This window comes from Macrobrachium rosenbergii, chromosome 3 (assembly GCF_040412425.1).
Source record: "Macrobrachium rosenbergii isolate ZJJX-2024 chromosome 3, ASM4041242v1, whole genome shotgun sequence".
Lineage (NCBI taxonomy): Eukaryota > Metazoa > Arthropoda > Malacostraca > Decapoda > Palaemonidae > Macrobrachium > Macrobrachium rosenbergii.
The window spans coordinates 47341588-47368976 of record NC_089743.1 but is presented as its reverse complement, the minus strand read 5'-3'; the positions used below and the strand labels follow the sequence as shown (position 1 = coordinate 47368976).

Here is a 27389-nt window from a genome sequence, read left to right as displayed (position 1 = left end):
TTTTTTTTTTCCTTTTAGCTAGTCCGCTGGTATCGTGGTTAGTGTCGTGATATGCCAATCAGATGAGGCGGGTTCGCGTCTCCCCAAGGTCTAACAAGGAAAACTCAGTTACTGCTGCAGTGTGGGGTCTGCGGTGGGAGGTTAAAACCAACATTCTTTGGAAGCTTGAATTTCAAGTTAATGGCCCCCTGTGTGCTTGCTCCATGTGAATAGGTTTCTTCTATTGAAATAATAATAATAATAATAATAATAATAATAATAATAATAATAATAATAATAATAATAATAATAATAATAATAATATATGAAGGTAATAGACCCTCTTTCAAGCATGTTTTGTTAAAGAGAATGGCAGCATCAGTGGAATTGATTTTATATATTATGGTCTTCTCAATTGTTCTTATTATTTTCTTCTCGTCAGGGGTGATATTTGCTAATAACTGGCCGATGTTCATAGTCGGGATAAGGAATTGGTTTCTTGAAATACAAATTTTATTGCATAAAAGAAATGGAAGTTTAAAGTGGCGTTTGTTCGCCGTAGAGTTTCTGGAAATCGGGATTTTTATTTTTATGTAGAACCTTCGTCGTTGATCTCCAAAAACTCTACAGCGATCAAACTCCACTTTAAACTTCCATTTCTTTATGTAATGATATAAAATTATTTTAAGAAACCAGTTCCTTATCCAGACTATGACGAGAAGAAAATAATAAGAACAACTGAGAAGACTATATATAAAATCAGTTCCACTGATGCTGCCATTCTCTTTAACAAACAATAATAATAATAATAATAATAATAATAATAATAATAATAATAATAATAATAATAATAATAACATACGAATCTGGGTAATATAAGGACATCAAACTGTCCGCTCGAATTTGTATTAAGGTTGATATAAAAGATATAGTCTTAATCTGAGAGATTCGCTTCACTGATTCGTATAACTTTGCTTTAATTTACTCTTTTTACATTTTTGCTACTGAACAGAAGATTATTTCCCTTTTTATTAAATAGGTCTTTGATTTCCTATCCTTGTTAAATTTCTCCTATCCTTTTATTCCCGAGTTATTCTAGTCTATAATCTTTTCTATCACTTAACACTTTGAAGTTATTCACTTCTTAAACATGAACAGACTTATCTATATACCAGTCTCTCTCTCTCTCTCTCTCTCTCTCTCTCTCTCTCTCTTTCACACACACACACACACACACACATATATATATAATGTATACATATATAATATATATTCATATTTACATTTATATTTATGTATGTAAATATATATACATTTATATATATAAATGTATATATATTTACATATATAAATATAAATGTAAATATGAATATATATTATATATGTATATATGTATATATATATATATATATATATATATATATATATATATATATATATATATATATATATATATATATATTAATGTGTGTGTGTGTGTGTACAGAGAGAGAGAGAGACTGGTATATAGATGTCTGTTCATGTTTAAGAAGTGAATAACTTCAAAGTGTTAAGTGATAGAAAAGATTATAGAATAACTTGGGAATAAAAGGATAGGAGAAATTTAACAAGGATAGGAAATCAAAGACTTATTTAATAAAAAAGGGAAATAACTTTCTGTTCAGTAGCAAAATATATATATATATATATATATATATATATATATATATATATATATATATATATATATATATATATATATATATATATACCACAATTTTCCTCACCGGTATTATTCACTTTTAATCCTAGACTCCGGCAGTAAAATATAGTACGCGACCCAATATAGTGAAACCGCAATATATCAATCTTCCCTTTTTTCAATCCTGGTCTATCATACTGGCATCCACTAGCATGAAAAAAAGTATATACTGTCCCAATACCATCGGTTAAAACCTGCATTAGGCAAGCTTTGTTTTGGCTTGTAAAATCCACTTTCATGTCCAGTATTTATCATCGATGAATATGTAAACCCAATGAATAAAGTGTAAAGAGGAGATGAATGCGAAAAATGGCTTTTACGATTCGCAGCTGTTTTAGAGAAATTTGATCAATACAAGAACAGAAAACAGCAAAGAAAAAAACAAATGAACGGAAGAATAATGATAATAATTATCTGTCTCTCGTTTGGATTTGGGTCCCAGTTTCTTAGAAATTTATGACTGATTTATAAAATTAAGGCTGTCAAGCCCAGCGTTTGGGCACTTTCAGCCATTCAGCGCTTCACAGTGAAAAGGAGTTGAAGTGGTTGGACAGCAAGATAAAGAGATCCGGAAAATACAGGAGATGAAGTACAAGGATCTAACGGCCGAACTGGGAGACACCCCAACACTTGCACTAAAAATTAAAAGCAAGACCGGGGAAAGGATTGGGGAATCGGCGTAATGCAAAAGGCTTAAAAGTGGATGCAGGTAGGGGCCGAAGGGGGACGCTGCAAACATCCCTTTATTATTGCCTACTGTGTGCCACGTGAGGTGCAGTGACTGCATTACCCTCTTCTACAGGCCTTTGGGAAATTTGGTAATTTTCAAGAATAAAATGACCGATGAATATTAAAACAAAACCAAGCGATGACCATAGTTATTGCAATGTCAACCTGTGCAGATCAGTCAAGCTTCCATCCCTTACCTATACGTTATGGTAAGGGGTTTCTTTTAATCGACCTGGCGTCTGGCTTTATTCAACCTCAACTTGAGCAAAGCGTCCATCTGAATATGAATTACGTAACTAGTGATAAGAAAACTAATAGTTACATGAGGATTTGAATTATTAATTCATTTACTCACTAGTAAGTACGAGTGCTTCTGGTTTGTCTTCACCCGAGATTTTTCATTACCTGTGGGATTCCTTTATGTCCTCAGATTTTCAATCTTCTAACCTGGATTTATTTTTGCCTACAACTTGTTACCTGGTGTTTTTTCATAAGTGTGGTACTTCGTATGGATCCTTATTTGCCTACGGTTTCTCCTTACCTGTGGTTTCCCATGATTCTAGCTTCACTTTGCCTGTATTTTCTCCTTACTTACCTTTCCCCTCCTACCTGCGTTTTCCCCTTGGCTAACCTCTCCCCTTACCTGTGTTTTCTCCTTGCTTACCTCTCCCCTTAAGTGTTTTCTCCTAGCCTACCTCTCCCAATAAGTGTATTTTCTCCTTGCCCACCTCTCCCCTTACCTGTGTTTTCTCCTTGCCTACCTCTCCCCTTACCTGTGTTTTCTCCTTGCCTACCTCGCCCCTTACCTAGAGTTTCTCCTTGCCTATCTCTCTCTCCCTACAAGTGGTTTCTTCTTGGCCATCATTTCCCCCTTACCTGTGGTTTCTCCTAGCCTACCTTTCCCCCTTACCTGTAGTTTCCCACTTACCTGTGCTTTCTCCTGGTCTACCTTTCCTGGCCCCCTTATTTGTGGTTTCTCTCTGCCTACTTTCCCCACCCCGTTACCTATGGTTTTTCCTGGATTTCACTTTCCAATCTCTTCCCCCTTACCTGTGATTCCTCCTTGCCTACCTTTCATCCTTACTTGTGGTTTCTCCTTGCTCACCCTTTCCCCCTTGGAGGACCTCTGAGCTTCCCCCTTACCTGTGGTCTCGACGAAGCCCTTGTTGAGCTGATCCCACGAGATGTAATCCGAGACGATGAGGAAGATGACGACGGTGGCCACGACGATGGAGCCACACCAAAAGATCAGGATGCGAGGGACGTTGGAGAGGCGGTAGAGGCGGCGGAATCCCGTGGCCCAGTGAGGGTACAGGTTGTCCTGAAGCATCATGTCGGTCACCATGAGGGCCGTGACCAAGTCGCCGAGCCACGTGCAGGTGGCGGCCGCCTTCATCATGCTGCCGGACGGCGTGGACATTAGATATGAGTCTAGGGTACATGATGGCACCGAAGGGCATGGCTTTGTCAGATATATGTCCCTGGGTTACATGATGGCGTAATTGCAAAAGGTACTGAAGGTGAAACTATTACTGTTCACATATTTGATATAATTGATAATGTCACTGATTACGCAATTGTTAGTCTACTACTGTTTCCATCAAGGTCTTGGTTTCCATTACCATTGTGCTTTTGAAATCGGTAACATTACTTATATAATAATAATAATAATAATAATAATAATAATAATAATAATAATAATAATAATAATAACTATTGATACTCTCACTGATTACGTAACTATTAGTCTACTACTATTTCCATTATCAACGTACTCCTGACATCGATTTTACTGCACCAATAATAATAATAATAATAATAATAATAATTGATATTCTTACTGATTACGTTACTGTCAGGTTACGACTATTTCTATTATCATAGTGCTCCTGAAATCGATTTTATTATACCAATAATAATAATAATAATAATAATAATAATAATAATAATTAATAATAATAATAACATGAAGATAACAGACCCTCTTTCAAGCATGTGTTGTTAAAGAGAATGGCAGCATCAGTGGAACTGATTCTATATATGGTCTTCTTAATTCTTATTATTTTCTTCTCGTCAGGGCTGATATTTGCTAATAACTGGCCGATGTTCATATCTGGATAAGGAGAATTGCGAAGACCATATATAAAATCAGTTCCACTGATGCTGCCGTTCTCTTCAACAAAATAATAATAATAATAATAATAATAATAATAATAATAATAATAATAATAATAATAATAATAATAATAATAATAACACTGCTGAAATAACAACCTTATAAAAACTTATGACAAAGAGATTGACAAATTCACAGACTATATAATCCCTAAATCACTCTCCCGTGACCTTCCCTCCCCACCCCCCAACCCCGAAAAAAAGCCTTGATTCCTCAAATGCTGGCATTTAACACAAGTGATTGCCCCAGCTGCAGCGGCCTCTGACCTTTTCATCAAATTTGTTTGCTGCAGCTGTAACAGCAGCGTACTTTAAACCGTTGCCGAACAAAACAAAACAAAAAAAATCAAGTTGCCTTCTTTTTATAGGACGATTGAAGTCAATAGCTTTTTTTTGTTACAGATTAAAAATACATAGGAACTACGTATGTCCATATGTATGTATGTATAGGAATGTGATGTATACGCATGCATGCATACTATATTGCTGCGAGCACTGTTTACAAAGCGTGTGACATTTCACCTATCGCTTCGTGAACTGATTCGGAGTTTCGATTCTCTACAACAGAACCAACGCAGTCCTGTTCCTTAGTATACCAATATTCGGTGTGAATATGAACTGCTTGCTGGTTCTTTTCATCTGAACTGTGAATCATTCAATGAAATGGAATGGAATGGAAGATAGAGTTTAGGCCAAAGGCCAAGCACTGGGACCTATGAGGTCATTCAGCGCTAGAAAGGAACCTCCCAGTTGCACTATGAAATTATTGTTAGGAGAGGGTTGATAGCATGATGGATGAAAGATAATATGAATGGAGGTACAGTAAAAAGGAATGAAATGGGTTGCAGCTAGGGGCCGAAGGGACGCTGCAAAGAACCTTTAGTAACGCCTACAGTGCACCCCGTGAGGTGCACTGACGGCACTGTCCCCCTCCGGGATGAATCATTTTAATGAATTACTTAAAGTAGTGCCAGAGTTTTCTGTCACAGAGCGAACATGTAACTGAGCAATTTGTACACCGTAGATTCTTGTACACGAGACAAATACAAATGAACCTTGAGCATCCATATACTCCCACAAATAGTGTTGGTCTGAGTAATAAGGCGACACACATATAAATGACGAAAAATAGGCCGCCATCTCACCTCGGGCAAGTTCGCATTCTCAGTATATGTTACATTATTTGAGAAACCACCAGGCACCCGGAAATGCCTGATCATGGGTGTACAAAACGAAGCTGGGAGGTTTAAAAAGAATCCATAATCTTTAATGAATAAATATTACATTTTCATTAAAGTTAACTTCAGAAGAAGAGAAGATGGAGCTCTGAAATGCTGTCATTACGTTTAGCTGGTCCGCTGGTATAGTGGTTAGTGTCATGGTATCCCACTCAAATGTCGCGGGTTCGCGTCTCCCCAGGGCAATGAAAAATCACTGGCTCTGTATCATGATCAGTTACTGCTGCAGTAGGGTCTTTGGAAGCTTGAATTTCAAATTAATGGCCCCTGTGTGCTTATTCCATGTGGATGCTGTTTACTTTGTCATCCACCCTTGTCTATTGATGCAGACATTCAAAAGCTTTAAGCTGAATTTTTTTCAATAGATAAGACCAAAATTACGAACCCTTGCAGTAACTATGTTGTCACTGATATAGTAGGTTATGACAGCGTTTCAAAGTCATTATCTGTCAGTGGTGTTAAAATTTCAGTTGTGTCTGTTATATAGAACATTCTATTGAGCAGGAGAATATTTTGATAAAGGGTACACATATGCGTACAAAAATACAAAAACATTATATATATATATATATATATATATATATATATATATATATATATATATATATATATATATATATATATATATATATATATATATATATATATATATATATATATATATATATATATATATACACACATATCCATGCACACATACATATTCATTCCTTACATTGTGTACCTTTCGTGTAGCCTTGTACTGAAGATATCATCACATTTATGACCTGCGTGTATTTGTTTACATTGCACCTCGCCCGAGGGAAGATGGCGCCAGTATTGGTCGTCACTGTCTAATAATGAAGTATGATAACGTCGCCTCTGTTCTAATCATTAGTGCTCCAATATACATATAGTCTACATCCACACATGTAATAAAGTTATTATAATTGATATTAGTCGTTACTTCCTATCTAACCAAAGATTTCTCAAAGGCCATATTGTAATCCCAACGTCTTCCCTCCGCTACGTACATTACCATATTTCCATTTCGAATGCCTTACCTTTCGTTGGTGACCCCCATATCTGACCCTATTTGCCACTTGCAGTGTTCGCTGTGACCTATCAACAGGATGAGGTTGTAAACGTAGGAGAACATGTAGAGAGACACGATCACCGTCAGGAACATGGTCATCCAGGAACCCTGAAAAGAGGAGGCGGAGGAGATGGAATTATCTTTTACTTGTGTCACGAAACCGATGAATGTATGACCTCTCTCTCTCTCTCTCTCTATCTCTCTCTCTCTCATACGCGCACGCACGTACACACACACACACACGTATATATATGTATATATATATATATATATATATATATATATATATATATATATATATATATATATATATATATATATATATATATAATATATATAAAAACTTAATAGATATAAACATAAAATGACAATTTTGGGCAGTATTATTCAAAGCTTGATATTCAAAATGTTAGGAACAACACTTCATTATAATAAAACTTCAGAAATGTTAGTAAGAAAAACCTAAACTTATGTTTATACTAACTGCATTGAATTCCACATTTCAAAACGGAGAGGAGCTTCAAAAAGTTTGAAGCATAATGAAATATTCGAAGCGCTATCAATAATGTCTACTTGTGCATGAGAAACTAAGAAACTAAACGTTTGCTATTTTCTCTCACAAAACTTTTCACCATTTCATATAGCTTTTTCTACTTTGAATTTTCTGCTCTTATCAATATTGTCTCATTTGAACACATTAATTAAAATGCCTTTAATTACGTTCTCTGACACAAAAAGAAACACTGGCTCATAACGTTAATAACTGAGATTTCCACTTCATTTTACTTGAATCTATTTCACTTCTTTTAAGAAGAATTCTGCTCCATCTTCAATTCATAAATCGATCATTATCTTTCATCATCTGCATTTCTGTTTCTATTTAGATCTTAGGCTTTTCGCCTTCAGGTCATACTTTTATTTCCTAATAAAAGGTTTTTTCGCAATATTTCGATTTGCAATCATTTTATCTCCTGGAAATTCATGAAATCTTTTGACTTTTGCTCAGATTTGTCCTGTGGAAGCTATTATCTATATTATATAACTTTAATTTCCTCTGAATATAAAAGTACAGTTTCATTTACTTTATTTCGGAACATCCAGTACTTGTGAACACCGAAACAATGTGCTGATCACGAAGTTGCTGCATAAACTTTGTTTATTATTTCGTAAACGCATCAGTAATAACTGATGATATGTTTTTGTTAAGTATTTACAAAAAAAAAAAAAAAAAATGCGCCGAAGTTTGTTCGGCGCAATCGATTTTTCTGTACATCGTATAATCAAGGCCACCGAAAATAGATCTAGCTTTCGGTGATCTCGGTATAATACTGTATGAGCCGCGGCCCATTAAAATTTAACCACGGCCCGGTGGTGGCCTATCCTATATCGTTGCCAACCGCACGATTATGACTACCGTTAACCTGAAATAAAATAAAAACTACTATGGCTAGAGGGCTGCCATTCGGTATGTTTGATGATTGGAGGGTGGATGATCAACATACCAATTTGCAGCCCTCTAGCCTCTGTAGTTTTTAAGATCTGGGGGCGGACAGAGAAAGTGCGGACAGAAAAAATACGGACGGACAGACAAAGCCGGCACAAGTTTTTTTATTCAGTAAACTAAAAAAGGAAAAGTTTCCTAAAAATATACAGAATAATAGTACCCAAAAGTTTTTTTTATAACAACTTCCTTCACGCTAAAATTTTAATATAATTATCAATTAAAATACTAGGAAACATAATTTCCCTTGGTATAGACACTACCGAAAAATCTTTAAAAAAATTATTTCCTCAGTTCTACTTCTCGATTAAATTCATTTTGGCTACAGCAGCTGTTTCTGTCAACAACTGGTTGTGAAGGCATACCAAAGGAAGGGAAGAACGTGTAAGCCGTGTTACATAAATTCACAGATGTGCTTTATTTATTTATTTTTAACATTAATCTTTGGTTGCTTCAAAAATACCCGAATCAATGAAACGCCTCTGAAAAAAACATTTACAAATCAACATCTAATTAATAATTAGACGCCAAGCTTCAATATTTCGTCAACAAAAAAACAAGTAGCCAAGAAAATGCGCCGAAGTTTCTTCGGTGCAATCGAGTTTTCTGTTACAGAAAATAGATCTATCTTTCGGTGGTCTGTGCTGTATGAGCCGCGGCCCATGAAACTTTAAGCACTGCCAGGTGGTGGCCTGTCCTATATAGTTGCCAGAAGGACGATTATGGCTAACTTCAAACTTAAATAAAATGAAAACTACTAAGGTTAGAGGGCTGCAATTCGGTATGTTTGGTGATTGTAGGATGGATGATCAACATACCAATTTGCAGCCCTCTAGCCTCAGTAGTTTTTAAGATCTGAAGGCGGACAGAAAAAGCGCGGCCGGACAGACAAAGCCGGCACAATAGTTTTGTTTTACAAAAAATAATAAATTGTTAATTTCTGCTAAAAAGGACTTTCACCCAAAAGGCTTATTTACAAGCCGCGTGAGAAAGAATTCCCAAAAGAGCTCACGGGTTAATATTTCATAATCCAGTTTCATACTTTAATTTCATAATTCTCACCTGGCTAACGTGAAAGCTAAGTGTCTGAAGCCTGGATTTGTAGAGAGCTCCGTCTCGCACCAAAAGGGACGCTGAACGTGATACTGGTTTGACCTGAGGTTTATTACGGGAGTTGTCTATCTACACGCACTTCTACAGACGGACGTAATCATGAAGAAAAGTTCGTTTTAAAATTAGAATCATACAGAGCTTCGCATCCATGTCCAGATGATATTTAATATTCTGTAAGATGTGTTAAGTATAATTTTCAAAACTATCAACCTAGTTACTAGGAAACATATTTTTGCCTTGGTACAAACATCACCGGTAATATCTTCTTGAAAGAATAACGGGAAATTATTTGCACAGTTCCACTTGTCTACTAAAATAATTTTGGATACGTTATCGGTTACTATAAACTGCTAGTTGTCAAGGTTTGCCACAGAAAGGGATGACTGTGTAAACGTGGTTATAAATGTTAACAATTTATTAATTACCGAAAGTTTTTACCAGTTCATTAATTTAGTACCTTAAGTGTTTTTTTCGAGTTTTACCTTTTTTTTTTTAAACATGACCTTAAGTGTTTTTTTCGAGTTTTACTTTTTTTTTTTTAAACATGAGTGATGTAATATTTAAAAAAAAAATACCCATACGGTTTCGATAGTTTTCCTAAACCACGTACGGTTGAGTTTAGAGGTGATACATACATACATAAATACAAGCATACATATATACATTCATTCATGCATTCATATATTTATATATATAAATATATATACATATTTATAGAAATAATCAACACACAATCACGTGTGGAACAGAAATGAATTTCTGACTCATATCGAGATCGAACCAAGGTCTTTCAATTGAAAGGCAAGGGCGCTGCTGTATGACCTAGTGGGCAGCGCCCTTGCCTTTCAATTGAAAGACCTGGGTTCGATCCCGATGTGAGTCAGAAAAAAGTATAGCTTAGTTTTACCAGACCACTGAGCTGATTAACAGCTCTCCTAGGGCTGGCCCGAAGGATTAGACTTATTTTTACGTGGCTAAGAACCAATTGGTTACTTAGCAACGGGACCTACAGCTTATTGTGGAATCCGAACCACATTATAGCGAGAAATGAATTTCTATCACCAGAAATAAATTCCTCTAACTCTTCATCAGCCGAAATTCCTATACATATATATATGTATATAGATATAAATATGCATATGCATTTATATGTATATGTACATATATGTATGTAATGTATGTATATATATATATATATATATATATATATATATATATATATATATATATATATATATATATATATACATATACATATACATGTGAATCACTAAAACCTAGCGCGACTCCAGTGCCTCTTACCTACCCCAACCAAAACTTACAGAATTAAAAAAAAAAAAAAAAATTTCCCACTTCAAAAAAAGAACATCTCACCTGACAGACTCACCTGTTCATCTCTGAACATCTTCAGCCTGAGGACTCTCTTGAAGATGAGGCCGTGAATGAGGACTTTCCCGACCAGCATCCCGCACAGGATCGCAATCAGCCACATGATGACCTGAGGAGGAAAATAAGAAAAAAGGGTTACCGCCAATGTGACCTGAGGTTGCACTGAGAATTTCAGCACGGCTGAAAGTGGAGGGATTATTCTGATGTAGGAGAGGAGAGAGATTTAATTGTCTGTCACGATAATAATAATAATAATAATAATAATAATAATAATAATAATAATAATAATAATAATAATAATAAATTATTATTACCATTACTGTAAGTAGCACAGCATATAACTGGATATTTAAACTTTCACGATAAATGTACAAATTAATTCGTTTTCGAAAAAAATAATGAAAAATTGGGGCAGAACCACTTTCCATTCTAGTAATTTACTTGAAAGTCTTTATAAGTCGCACATCAATTAATTGCGTATTTATAACTTTCACTGTAAGTGTATGAATGAATTCGTTTTCGAAAAAAATAATGAAAAACTGGGATAGAAACATTTTCTATTGAAGTGATTTATTTTAAAGTCTTTATAAGTAGCACCGCAATTAATTGGATATATGTAACCTTCATTAAAAATATATAAATTAATTCGTTTAAAAAACAATAATGAAAATGTGGGGTAGAACCATTTGCTACTTATGTGATTTACCTAAATGTGTCTGTAAATCGCACAGCAATTAATTGGATACTTATCCCCTTTCATGATAAATGTATAAATCAATTAGTTTAAAAACAATAATGAAGCAAGTAAAAAATGCGCCGAGGTTTCATTGGCACAATCAAGTTTTCTGTACAGCTGCTACAGATCTATTTTTCGGTGGTCTCAGAATAATGCTGTATGAGCCTGGCCTGGCCTATATCGTTGCCAGAAGCACGATTATGGCTAACTTTAACCTTGAATAAAATAAAAACTAATGAGGCTAAAGGGCTGCAATTTGGTATGTTTGATGATTGGAGGGTGGATGCTCAACATACCAATTTGCAGCCCTCTAGCCTCAGTAGATTTTTAAGATCTGAGGGACAGACAAAGCCAACTCAATAGTTTTCTTTTACAGAAAACTAAAAGTGGGGTAGAACCACTTGCTATTCAGGTTATTTATTTCAGTCTTTATAAGCAGCACAGCAATTAATTGTATATTTAAAAAGTTCATGATAAATATACAAAATTTCGTTTTCGAAAGTAAAAATAATGAAAATTTCAGCGCATAAAAACGATTCCTATCGGGGCGCTAATCTCTTAATCCACTTTCGATGAATAAAGAAAATAACAGTTCTAAAATAACTGCGCTCAAATATATTCCAGTATCGCAGTGTTTATGAAAGTGGCGACGAATTGCCTGCATTATTATTATTATTATTGTTATTATTATTATTAATAATTATTATTATTATTATTATTATTATTATTATGCAAGTCCACAGGGGTCACTGATTTGAAATTCAAGCTTCCAATAAATATGGTGTCCATTAGGAAGAAGAGAAGGTAAAGGGAAACACAGGAAGATGTCTCACCTATTAAAAAGAAACAATGAATTACCTGTATTATTATTATATTATTATATTATTATTATTATTTATTATTATTATTCAGAAGATGAACCCTGTTCATAGGGGACAGGCCCACAAGAGCCATTAACTTGAAATTCAATCTTCCAATGAAAATGGTGTTCATTAGGAAGAAGAGAAGGTAAATGGAAACACATAAAGATATCTCACTTATTAAAAAGAATTAATAAATTAATAAATAGATAAAATTTATCAAAATGCAAGGAGAACAGCATTGCGGAATACTGGACTGAGTCACGAGTCTATTGCAAGTAGATCAATAATTTGAAATCTACCGTATTCAAAATAAGGAACATTAGGGGTGGGGGTAGATTAACCATTGTACTTATTATTATCTGCTTATCGATTACGTCACTTAAAATCTTTTGCTGACAAGTTATGTATAAGTAGCGTAAGATTATGTTTTTAAACTGTTGTCTCTCCAGTTGATTACCGTATTTGTAAAATAATTGCTAAGATAAAAAGTCTTCGGAACGATAGCACTATGCACTATGTGACTCCCACATTAGCATGATATATTAGCCAAAAAAAAAGCTTTATTTGCAAAATAATAGTTCAGATAAAGAACTTATGTAACGATAGCACTGTGCATTAAGGGGCTCACATCTCCGTATATCTTTCTTTGCTAACAAAAGCTTTATTTTTGAAATAATGAAGATAGAGAACATCTGCAACGATCGCGCTATACAGCAAGGGGCTCCCACATTAGTATGATATCTTAGTCAAAAACAAACTTTATTTGTAAAATATTTGTAAAGACAAAAAACATTTGCAACGATAGCACTATGCATTAGGGGGTCCCATGATAATGTCTTTGCAAACAAACGCTTTATTTATACAGTAACTGTGAAAGACAAAGGATATTTCCAACGATCTCACTTTGCACTATAGAGCTCCCATATTCGTGTATCCTCTGCTAATAAAAGCTTTATTTATAAAATAATTGTTAAGACGAAGAACATCTGCAAAGATACTACCATGCACTAAGGGCCTCCTGTCTTCTTATATCTTCCTTTGCTAACAAAAGCTTTATTCAAGGGTCGTTAGCTGTCGAAGTCTACGCTAATGAACTAGAAAAAGACATGATTGTTTTACCAACACCAACCGAACTGGCAATGAAGCTTAACAAAAAGCAAATCTATTTTCCCACCCTGAATCAAAGGTCTCACTCCACCACCACCACCACAGTTCGACTTTTAAACACCTAAACAGTCACTGCTCACAGAGAGAGAGAGAGAGAGAGAGAGAGAGAGAGAGAGAGAGAGAGAGAGAGAGAGAGAGAGAGGTTAGCGGCTGGTCTTGACGTCAGCCCGGGACGTGATGATGAGTAATTGGTCCCGGGGTTTGGCCCTGCGGTCCTTTTGTTTATTGATGGAGACCGGGACGCATGTGGCCTCACCAGGGTTTTATGGTGTCATTCAAAGAATTTTTTTTCGACGGACGACCACCCTTCGGGGCCTCGGAAGGACTGGTGTGAACTCCGGGGCCTTCGGAGGACTACTGGTGTGAAAGCAAGGCAAGACAAGTTGATATAAAAGTAGGTTTAATTTTATTTTTATTTAGCGTTATTTTTATTTATCTTTTATTATTAGGTATAATGAGTCAAGATGATGAATAATAGAGACCGATGAATGCAATAAATGAAAATGGAAGCGTAAACAATTACCGCACGAATTGGCGTGCTAGCAACCTTATAAGAGAGAAACAGTTTACAATGACTAATATAGGGCAGAGAGATTTGGCAATTAAAGATAAATGTAGAGGTAAAGTCATAACTAACAGAAATAAAAGCATAAACAAAGACTGGTGTTCAGTGAGTGAATGTAAGGCAAACATTGATAAAAAAAAACAAAATAGTAACATTTTGCTCTAATAATAAAAGATAAATAACAATAAAGATAAATAAAATTAACAAAATAAAACCATAACATTTGGTCAATTAACAAAGGATGCCCATTGCCTAGGGCTATTAAACACTCATGAATTGAATATAAGTTTTCTTAGCACATCGTAAAATTTTTATCATGAATTAAACTATATACTAGCAATTAAATTTAATATCATCACAACAAATTCCCTTAATCTGGGTAGTTTGTTTAAATTCAAGGATAAACTTGACCCTTTGATGACCGCATGTGCTGTGTACAAGTTCAATTGCCCTAGATAATCTAGAGACATACGTGGGATCCACAGAGAGGTTACTAAGGGTTAGAATTGATTGCCACAATGGCGATAGCAAACTTGCTAATCCTGAATTTTCCGGCATCAGAGAACACGCCAATAAACACAAGCATAATATATAATATAAAGAATTAGTATTGGGACGGGCACCGAATGGCAAACTACTGACAGTCTGGAATCTTTGCTCGTTAAACAACTTGTTTCTCAATCGACAACTCTTGACCTGACGTGAGCTGTTGCCTTTTGTCATTTTTGTTCCTTTTGACTTGTCATTCCTTTCTCTCTTGATGGTTGGTTTTAATTCGTTATTTATACTGTATCATATCTTATATTTGTAATTTAGCGCATTTAATGTTAATTTTATTGTTGTTTTTGTCATTTTAGCTTGAAAATGAAACCTTGGGTATTGAAACGTCGCAAATAATGTATTTTAGGGGCCACCTGAGATGTACTTCCTCCTTCAACTGTCTTATATATATATATATATATATATATATATATATATATATATATATATATATATATATATATATATATATATATCTAACACACAACAAATCCTTCCAGGTTTGTTGCAGAAAGAATCACTGGGGTCAATCCGAGTGAAAGCATAATCCCGTGCAAAACCGTGTTACATCCACATAGGGGGCTACTTAGCTAAATCCCTCTCAAGCAACACTGCTGTGAGGGGAAGACAGCGCTGTACAACAGCCCCAGGCGACAAAACCCCTGAAGTTTTTAACGAGGGGCAGTCAGTCTCTGCTTCGGTTGAATTCCTTCACTTTTGATTTTTATCAGGTTTGGCTAACTTTCAACTCATAAGACTGCAGGTTATTTATGTTTGCGTTTATAATCAACATTGTATCTGCATATTCGAACTGATTTAACGTTATTTCGAAATGGTTTAATGTAATTTCGAAATGATTTGATGTTATTTCGAAATTATTAAATGTCATTTCGGAACTATCCAATGTTCATTTCGGAATGATTTAATGGAATTTCGAAACGATTTAATGTAATTTCGAAATGATTTCATTTAATTTCGAAATGATTTCATTTAATTTCGAAATTATTTCATTTAATTTAGAAATTATTTAATGTCATTTCGGAATTATTTTATGATATTTCGGAACGATTTAATGGAATTTCGAAATTATTTAATGTAATGTCGAAATGATTTGATCTATATAATTCCGAAATTATTTGCAGTAATTTCGAAATTATTTAATGTGCGTAATTTCGGAATGATTTTATGTAATTTCCAAATGATTTACTGGAATTTCGAAATTATTTCAAGTCATTTTGAAACGATTTAATGTAATTTGGAAATGATTTTAATGTAATTCCAAAATTATTTAATGTGTTTTAGATGTGATTTAATATAATTTCGAAATTATTTAATGTAATTTCGAAATATTTTAATGCTTTTTCAAAATTATTTAATGTACTTTCGAAATTATTTAATATAATTTCGAAACTATTTAATGTGACTTCGAAATAACTTAATGTTATTTTCGAAATTATTTAATGATTTTGAAACGATTTAATGTAATTTCGAAATGATTTAATGTAATTTCGAAACTTTAGTGAGAGTTCGAAATAACTTAATTTAATTTTCGAAATGATTTAATATAATTTCAAAATTAATTAATGTATTTTAGAGGTGATTTAATGTAATTTCGAAATGATTTAATGAAATTTCGAAATGACTTAATGTAATTTCCAAAAGATTTAATGTATTTTCAAAATTATTTGATGTAATTTCGAAATTATGTAATGTAGTTTCGAAATGATTTAATGCAATTTAAAATGATTGAATGTAAATTCGAAATGATTTAATGGAGTTTCAAAATGATTTAATGGAATTTAAAAATTATTTAATGGAATTACGAAATGATTTAATGGAATTTCGAAATGATTTAATGGAATTACGAAATGATTTAACGGAATTTCGAAATGATTTAATGGAGTTTCAAAGTGATTTAATGTAATTTCGAAGTTATTTAATGAAATTTCGAAATGATTTAATGGAATTTCGAAGTAATTTAAGGCAATTTCGAAATTATTTAATGGAAATTCGAAGTGATTCAATGTATTCTCGTAATGATTTAATGTCATAATCAAGAAATCATGAAAGATTAAAAAACGAAAACTATTAATTCTGTTTAAGAGATATGAGAAAATGCTTCATCGTCATGCTGTTCTGCCTAACGAGTAAAACAACGAAGGGCAATGACCCTCTTTTATGTACACACACACACACACACACAGAGAGAGAGAGAGAGAGAGAGAGAGAGAGAGAGAGAGAGAGAGAGAGAGAGAGAGAGAGTATATTTGCATTTTACCATTAACAAAAAATTATTTTGGCTAACGTGCAAGGTAAATCTACATGACTGAGAGAGAGAGAGAGAGAGAGAGAGAGAGAGAGAGAGAGAGAGAGAGAGAGAGAGAGAGAGAGATGGGCTCACTCCTTTGGTTGGGTTTATGATGTCACTTACACTCAGTCTAATGCATTAATCAAGAGCATTTCAAATTATTGTCTCTCACTCCCTTCCACATTTATGACGAGAGACTTCGCTTCCTGAACAGGTAAGTTAACATTCGTGCAATGAATCTCATTAATACGCTTCGTACTTGGAGTGTTTTCATTCCTCAGTAGTTGTCCATTTAGTGACTGGAAAGTTATTTGCATATCTACGCTATATTAAGCTACAGAACTATGGTTTCTCCCTTTTCAAATCAAACACAGGTATTTAAATTTTTGGCTCCTCATTACTAGTGAGATTGTCATATAAACTGACCTATAAAACAGTTCAAGTACTCAGTTATATGTCAATGAAATAAAAAAAATACTATTTATTACTTTTCCCTTAGACGGGGTGATCCCAAGACACGCTTGCAACGAAATAAAAAAAAAATATTGCTTTTCCTTTAGACGAGTTAGTCCCAGGACGCGCTTCCCTTCCGAGGAAGTTATTTTCAAGAAAGGGATGAGGTTACAAGCCCATAATGCTACGTACTGTATATCAAGATTGCCAAGGTGGTTTATGTGCCAGCTTGGTCTGGCATTCCATGGCGGTAACCGTATTGGATAATCAACAGTGTACAAAGCTAAAAGTGTTCTTTTAATAACACGAAGTGAAAAAAATACAGGGCATAGGAGAACAAATATAATTTGAAAATTGGACGTTTTGCATCACTAAAAAAATAGACGTGAATTTGATATATATATATATATATATATATATATATATATATATATATATATATATATATATATATATATATATATATATATATATATATATACAGTATATATATATATATATATATATATATATATATATATATATATATATATGATTATTATCACTTTTGTACGTGATTCATTTATCACACATAACCACATGTGAAAAATAAGAAACGGGGTGTAGGTCCCAGCCGGTTTCGACTTTATTTCCAAGCATTGACGAAGGACCTTCGTCAATGGCTTGAAATAAAGTCGAAACCGGTCAGACCTACACCCTGTTTCTTATTTTTCACCTGTGGTTATATATATATATATATATATATATATATATATATATATATATATATATATATTGTTATATATGAATATATGAAGGGAAAATTCATGAGGTATGAAAGCTAATACAAAATAAATTCATCTTCTAAAAATTAATAGATCATGCGTACAATTGCACACTCAAATGATAAAAGAATGCTTCAAGAAAACTTGCCGTTTTTAATTCTTTTTTATTCTAATACCGTTCCATTCAAACTGAATAACTACAAAATCAAGAAATACAATAAATTACAACTGAATCCAAGGGAACACTACCAATTGTCCTTGAAGCATTAAGTTCGACTGGATAAACGTATTTGCGAAATGATTGCTAATAAGAGTAATACTAGTCTAAAAATATATAACACCGCCACTTGAAGAGAGAAATATGTGTCTACATCACCAGACGATGCGGACATATTGACAAGACACGCAACTTCTGGTGACTTCACAGATGGCTATGCATCACAAGATTAGGAGCGAAAGATCTCATGTTACAGTCACATCAGTATGAAGACTGACACTGGCCACTGGTCTTTCGGTTATGCAAGTAATCAAATGCCTTGCCAAATACTGTTTTGTTCTTTCTCTAGTCAAATATTACCTTGTAAGAATATTAACACTTGATGTCATTATTAAATCGGTGAAATCAAACTACAGCAACTACAGCACCAGGTTAATACCATCAGCACAAGTTTCAGCGCCAAACTCAACTTCGGTGGGCAAATGTTATTCTATTATTTCTCTACCTAGACATGATCCAGAAAGAGCAATAACAGCCTATATCAGTATAAAAATCGCTAAAATTCAAATACAAGAACTACAGCACCTGTGGTAACACCGCCAACGCCAGTACCAGCACCAAGTTCCACATCGATGGTAGCCCCACCTCCAAATCTGAAATCCGAAACCAAACACAAAAAGAAATTACGAAACGAACGGATTCCCGTCCGCAAGAAAACCTCAAGAACCAAGCCAGCAAACGTCACCAGCTGCTATGGAAACGCCTCCAAATACTTCAGCTCCCCTACGCCTCAGTCGCCTTTCCTCAGATATCCTTCTGCATTCTCACCCTTCCTTTCAACCCTCCGAGAATCAGCTGAAAATTCGTCATTCGCTGATCCGCAGGACTCTGACGAAATCAATAAAATGTCCGCTTTATAAAATACTCGATTATGTATAGAGTAAAACAGGAAAACTTTTACGAAAATCTGAATTAAAATGATAATGCACGAAGGACTCGCCCGAGAAAACACTGCCTTCATCAAAGAAGTATACGGTACATATATACAGTATGTATATATGTATGTATATATATGTATATATATATAATATATGTATATATATACAAATACATACATATATTATTTAAATATGAAATATATATATATATATATATATATATATATATATATATATATATATATATATATATATATATATATATATATATATATATACAGTACATAAAGCAGTAACTTAATCTGAGGAGCTCGGGCCTTATATTTCCTGTCTCTCAAACTGTCTTATTTTTATTCTTTGTATCCTTTCTTTTCCCCTTCTCTTTTCCTTATAACCGAAGCTAAACAGCTTTTTCTGTCTTCTATTTAATCTTAAAAATCTTGAGATCTACTGAATATTTCCAGGAGAGTTCTTCCTCTTTCTCATAAGAAAAATCCCCCCCTTTTCGTTCCTGGCTGTCCATTTTCACCAAGACTTTTATCTTTCAAACTTTTCTTTCCCTTTCCTTCGTAGCCTATAACTATACTAGTACTTACTTCTATAAATCTATGTCGTTTACTGATGGGGAACGCTGGGTACATAGGGGTTCAATTTCCCCTTTTCCTTTATTCCTCTTCTCACTGACCAAGTTTTCTCTTCACTTCCACAGGCTCTAGCTTCACCAAAGAGCTGCTCTAGGTAGGCATAATCTATAACAACTTTAATAAGCTTCAGAATTTAGTACATATCCGTCTTTCGTTACGATCATACTGTTTTGATCTACAAGGTAAGGTTAATGGTCATGTTTCCCATTTCCTGTGCTTTGTAAATAACTGCATATATATATATATATATATATATATATATATATATATATATATATATATATATATATATATATATATATATATAGAATATATATGAAAATTACTCAGGGACATTTTATTTTACTATATATATATATATATATATATATATATATATATATATATATATATATATATATATATATATATATATATATTAGCAAAATTAAAATGTCCCTGAGTAAGTCATAGCTTCTCTTAAAACAAATAAATACTAGATAATTGTTACGTGACCTTTCCCCTACAGAGAAAGGAAGAGGAAAAAAGCATAGAGAGAGAGAGAGAGAGAGAGAGAGAGAGAGAGAGAGAGAGAGAGAGAGAGAGAGAGAGAGAGAGAGCTTTGCTGCAAATCAAACTCCGGTGAAGCAGCCATCATTTGTAATAGGACTGCACACGGAAAAGTCTCCTTACTTAATATATCATCACCATTGTCATCATTCGTAGCAGTAACAACATTAACTTATTGACAGTAGTGACAAAAAATATTTTGCCTCTGCAAACGTCCATGAACCCCCCAAAAAACGTATTTCGCAGGAATGTATAAGCTTGTGACAGTCACTTGTTTGAGACAAGTTGCTGATTAATATTGTAATCATTAATATTATTAGTAACAGAAGCGGTATTTCATCCTCAATGTTCGCGCCATTCCAAACATAGTTCTAAGTCTCTTGAACTCCTGGACCAGACAAGGATCCATAAATGCATGGAGTATTTTGGAACGGATAGCCAGTGAGTGGCCCGGGTGGGGAAATGGGGCGGGGGGTGTGGAAAGGTTCAGAGGCTCTAAGGTTTTACGAAAGTATTTTCGTATTTCGACGCCGAAGTCGAGGGCAAGTTTTCCATGGCATGGAATGGGTGGCTTCAAGATGATGTGGGTCAGTTATTTAGTGAGTTTTTTTTTTTTTTGCTGGAGGTTCTGTACGCTTTGAACCATAGGCTCATTGCCTTTGTTGTTGTTTATTAATCATTGTTATCCGAGTGGGCTGCTCCTTCTATTACGTAACAATATTATATTTAGGGTTTGGTAACTCCCTTGAGTCTATCCCAAGGAATATTTTATTATAAATCATTCATTAAACTGGAAATATAATAGCTGAACGAACTAAATGCCATTTTTATTGATCAATAGAAGACTGAAGTATGGTTTTTCATACCGGAAGACGTTGGGCTAATGAGACAAATCTGTACGTACAAAATTATTTTACCTACATACGAACATTGCTGTAGAACTAAAATGGCATAAAATGGTTCACTGGGAGACGGCCACTGCAATTGTGAGTAGTTTGAATGTATATATATACACACACACACACACACACACACACACACACATATATATATATATATATATATATATATATATATATATATATATATATATATATATATATATATACATACACACACACACATATATATATATATATACTTATAAATTTCTTACTCACATCAAGATCGAACCCAGGTCTTTCAATTGAAAGACGAGACCGCTGCCAACCAAGCTACACAAGACATAAAAGAAGTTGAAACCTTAATACCCACTGTGCTAAGGCTTTCCCTGGGCAGGCACTCTGCCTTGCATACCATCTTGTTTTATCCAACTTCCCGAATCAAAAGTGACTCAGTTGACAGCATTTTATTCAAATTATCCTTTCTGAATAGGGAAAACACGCTGGTATGCAAGCAGTTATCTTGCCCAGGTAAAGCCTTAGGTACAATGACTTGTGCAACTTGGTTGGCAGCGGTCTCGTCTTTCAATTGAAAGACCTGGTTCGATCCTGATGTGAGTCAGAAATTTATTTCTGTTCCACACGTGATTTGTGTTGATTATATCTAATATGTATGCATATATATATATATATATATATATGCATACATATTAGATATATATTAGATATATATATATATATATATATATATGTGTGTGTGTGTGTGTGTGTATTAGCTAACTCGAATAGCAGTGACTGATAAACAACAACAAAGGCAATGGGCTTATAGGTCAAAGCGTTCAAGACCTCCGGCAAACAAAAAGACCTCACTTAAACTTTACATAAATAACTCACCTGCGTCATATTCACTTATCAAGTCAACCTTTCTAGACCATGGAAAACTCAATTCTTCGGCTTCAGCTTCGTAATAGGAAAATACTTTCAGAAAAACCCCTTTGAATCTCTCCCCTAGCCCTCCCCCCAACAACCCTTCTTTTTCTACCCTGGGCCACTCGCTGTCTCTCAGTTCCAAAATACTCCATGCATTTACACACCCTCGTCAGGTCCAGGAGTTCAAGAGACTTTTAGAACTATGTTTGGAATGGCGTGAACGATGAGGTTGAAATACCGTTGCTATTGCTAATAATAATAATAATAATAATAATAATAATAATAATAATAATAATAATAATAATAATAATAATAATAATAAAACACTTGCTATTTCAAAGCCATACCGCTTGTAGAGATTCCTCTCTATTCCTCTTATTATGTAAGCTTAATACCGTTGAAACAGCAATTGTTTTTAGTAACACTGCCCTAAAAGAGGGACTCCTTCCAAATAATAATAATAATAATAATAATAATAATAATAATAAAAATAATAATCTGCGAACTACCTCAATAGCGTGGCTGTCACAAGATTATTCATATTAAGGAAATTATTTATTGTTGTTGCAATGCAAAACTGCTCTTGGGCATTTCCAAACACAATATTTCTGTTGTGACTACTGTCAGTAAATTACCTCTGCTACTACTACTACTACTACTACTACTACTACTATAGTTGGTAGTAATACGGGTAACAATTTTTAATGATTATGCAGTTATGGTGACATAGTATTGCGAATAATAATATTTTCTGATGGAGTAACTCTGAGGTGACTATTACTACTAATGCTGCTGCTGCTATTACTACTACTACTACTACTACTAATACTACTTTCTCGGGTATTTTGTCATTTGACTAGTTATCATACAGCGTCCTTGCAATAGGTTAGTTGACAATACTCGTATGTTAGGTTACAAGATTATTTCAAGCTAGTGTTCCAAGAAACTTTGCCATTAGTTCAGCATAGCAAGAGATTAAGAACAAAAAGAGAGATAAACTACAACGTTAACAGATTGACTCAAGTGGATATATACTGTGTATATATATATATATATACATACATATATACATATATATATACACATTATACAATACACTGTGAAGATAAAAAGTCCCATAAAAACACGGTATGCACGGATGCTTCTGTATCCCGGTATGCAGGGATACAGAAGTATCCGAAATATATGGCTGCAACGTGTGCGAGTATATACAGCTTTTATGGGCCTATCATCTTCATATATATACTATATATATATATATATATATATATATATATATATAATATATGTATGTATGTATGTGTATGTATGTATATATATACTTATATATATGTATATATATTATATATATGCATATATATAATATATATATATATATATATATATATATATATACTATATATATATATATATATATATATATATATATATATATATATATATATATATATATATATATATATATATATATATATATATATATATATATATATATATATATACATATACAACCGTGCTGCCTCTCTCTATATCCGGCAATGCCCGCCCACTGTTTGTTTAATCAATACTTCCAAAGGGCTTATTACGTAGCAATGGTCCTTATTTTCTGGAAACGAGGTCAATAACGGATCCATCACCCACGCGGTTACGACTTATCACATTATAAGCTTCTCAGGATGTCGAGTATAAACGAACAAAAACGTTTTTTCCCCTTAATGAAACAAATAAATAATATAAGGTCTTCTTTTCCTAGTTCAAGTGTCTCTCAGAGAGAGAGAGAGAGAGAGAGAGAGAGAGAGAGAGAGAGAGAGAGAGAGAGAGACTGTACGTGAAACCTAAATTGTGATAATGTTAGAATTTATTTTTTAAATCATACAGAGAGAGAGAGAGAGAGAGAGAGAGAGAGAGAGAGAGAGAGAGAGAGAATACCGTTAACCTAAAATGTGATATGGTTAGAATCTTTTTAAAAATTATACAAAGAGAGAGAGAGAGAGAGAGAGAGAGAGAGAGAGAGAGAGAGAGAGAGAGAGAGAGAGAGAGAGAGAGAGAGCGATTATACTGGAAACCTGATTTGTTATATGGTTAGAATCAATTAATAGAGTGTTTTTAATTACACGTTGAGAGAGAGAGAGAGAGAGAGAGAGAGAGAGAGAGAGAGAGAGAGAGAGAGAGAGAGAGAGAGAGAATACCGTTAACCTAAAATGTGATATGGTTAGAATCTTTTAAAAATTATACAAAGAGAGAGAGAGAGAGAGAGAGAGAGAGAGAGAGAGAGAGAGAGAGAGAGAGAGAGAGAGAGAGCGATTATACTGGAAACCTGATTTGTTATATGGTTAGAATCAATTAATAGAGTGTTTTTTAATTACACGTTGAGAGAGAGAGAGAGAGAGACTGTCCGTGAAACTTAAAATGTGATAGTGTTAGAATTTATCTTTTTAAATCATACATAGAGAGAGAGAGAGAGAGAGAGAGAGAGAGAGAGAGAGAGAGAGAGAGAGAGAGAGAGAGAGAATACAAGAAACCTAAAATGTGATATGGTTAGAATCTAAAAATTTTTTAAAAATTATACACTGAGAGAGAGAGAGAGAGAGAGAGAGAGAGAGATTATATTTGAAACCTAAATTATTATATTGTTAGAATCTATTATTAGAATGTTTTTTTAATTATACGTTGAGAAGAGAGAGAGAGAGAGAGAGAGAGAGAGAGAGAGAGAGAGAGAGAGAGAGAGAGAGAGAGAGAGAGAGCGATTATACTTGAAGCCTAAATTGTTATATTGTTAGAATCTATTATTAGAATGTTTATTTTAATTATACGTTGAGAGAGAGAGAGAGAGAGAGAGAGAGAGAGAGAGAGAGAGAGAGAGAGAGAGAGAGAGAGAGAGAGTAAGAGAGATTCTTCTTGCTGTCAATGATAGGGTCTTGCATCTTGTCTTTGCTTCTCTCTAGGCTGGTTTCTTATCTAATGGCTAAATCATTCTCTGTCTCCCTCTTTTCTGTATCTTTATACTCTACTGCTTTTACTTCTTCTTAACATACTGCTTTTATTTCTCCTTACACATTTCTTGCATAGTAGAGTTCCCACAAACGCGTCAAAACGAAAAGAAAAGAAAACACTATAGCTTGTCCATTCCATATTTTGTCGTATGGGTATTGTACCGTTTAGTGCTTACTGATATAAGTCGCTACGGATGTGATTTACTCTTCATTTAAATAACTTTAGCCAAATAATAGCACTGACAGTGACAATAGTAGTAACTCAAATAACAGTAATAACTGTACTAGCACCTTGAACTAATAAAACAACGGTAAAAAAAATGCGGTGAATGGCATTTTCAGATAATAACAGTAATCGACATGTCTCCATCAAATCTCAACCGACTGATAAATAAAAGAATCATAATATACATGTTTACTGATGGAGTAGCTTCACTTGATTTGATATAATTTTTCCTGTACACTATTTTGCAGACCACTGATTGTTACATATAAAAAAATTATTATTATTATTATTATTATTATTATTATTATTATTATTATTATTATTATTATTATTCAAAGCACGAACCCTATTCATATGGAAGAAGCCCACAGGGTCCATTGACTTGAAATTCACGTTTCCAACGAATGTGGTGTTCATTTGAGTATCTTTATAACAGACATTAAGAGTACCAACAGGCATTCAAAAAATTATCACATTATAAAAAAAGACCTAAAAATCAAGATAAAAGTATGCAATAGTTACGAAAAGCGATGAAGACTACAGTACACCTTAAATTGGAGTAGCTACAGCCGATAGAATTTTGGTGATAAGAAGTACAAAGAGCTACACATCTACAAAAAATGGTGACAGAAACATCCACAATGAGAAGAATAATCTTTATCATGTAGGTTTAAGCCTGGTTCCCACCTTGCTAGGATTTATAAGCCGTTAATTCATTCCGCGCAAGCTGAATTTTCAACGTTTTAGAAGTTTGTGAGAGGACTTAGAAGCATTCCCCTGACATCCTGCTTAATTAAATCAGGGCATGACCCCATTACTAAATTACCAAGGAAACAGGTAAGTTTCAATTTAACAGCTTATTACGTCAAATAGTTTGAAAACAAACCTTTACACCTCCCGAGGTCTTTTATGTTTAGACAAACCGACGTCGTTTTACCAAGCTGGGGAATAAAATCTACATAATTTCATATTAATGCGATCATTTCAAAGGCTAACTTCTAAAGACGAAGTTCGAGTTTTGTAGAAAGAGATTTACAATCATCATGGTAGATTGAAGAGAGAAAACTTTGGTTACGGAACTTTTAATCTTTGTGATTATTCAAACTAAGTTAGTGAATTCTAGGATTTTTATTATTATTATTATTATTATTATTATTATTATTATTATTATTATTATTATTATTATTATTATTATTATTTATCAAATGCTACACTGGGAGCAGTGACTAATTTCTGGAGTCCTTACAGGCCTTGAACGAGAGGTGAAGAATGGAGCAAGATATAAAGATAATAAATTTCTACCTCACATGGGACCTGTGTGGTTCAGTTGGTAGCGCCCTTGCCTCTCATTTGAGAATCTTGAGTTCGATCTCGATGTGAAGTAGAAATTTATTTCTATTAAACACGTTATTGTGTGCTGATTCATTTCAAAGGCAAGGAGTCTGGAGAAGTAGGAAAAGACTGAAAGAAATGGAGATAAACTGGAAAAGGCAGCGAGCAGTATCAGCTGGTCGGAAGAGACACAATGAAGAACCTTTAGCGTTGTTATGGCCACAGTGTGCCGCTTCAAGCACACTGTAGGCAGTAACCATTACGGGTTTCAAATTTTTTCAAAGAATAATAATATTAATAATAAACATACGGGTTTTAAGTTTTACAAACCGTTAAGATTTTT

The 27389-nt window shown here is 33.8% G+C and overlaps 1 protein-coding gene across 3 annotated transcripts in view; it reads right to left on the bottom strand.

Moving 5' to 3' along the window:
* LOC136855085 (transmembrane protein 117-like) overlaps positions 1-27389 on the bottom strand; it is a 321784-nt gene that overhangs the window by 54731 nt on the left and 239664 nt on the right. For all 3 annotated transcript variants that reach the window (XM_067131898.1, XM_067131907.1, XM_067131914.1), the window contains exons 4-6: positions 10939-11049; positions 6906-7045; positions 3593-3849 (exon numbers count right to left, since the gene is read on the bottom strand). In XM_067131898.1, the coding sequence (XP_066987999.1) occupies positions 3593-3849; positions 6906-7045; positions 10939-11049 (508 nt within the window). The remainder of the gene's footprint in view (positions 1-3592; positions 3850-6905; positions 7046-10938; positions 11050-27389) is intronic.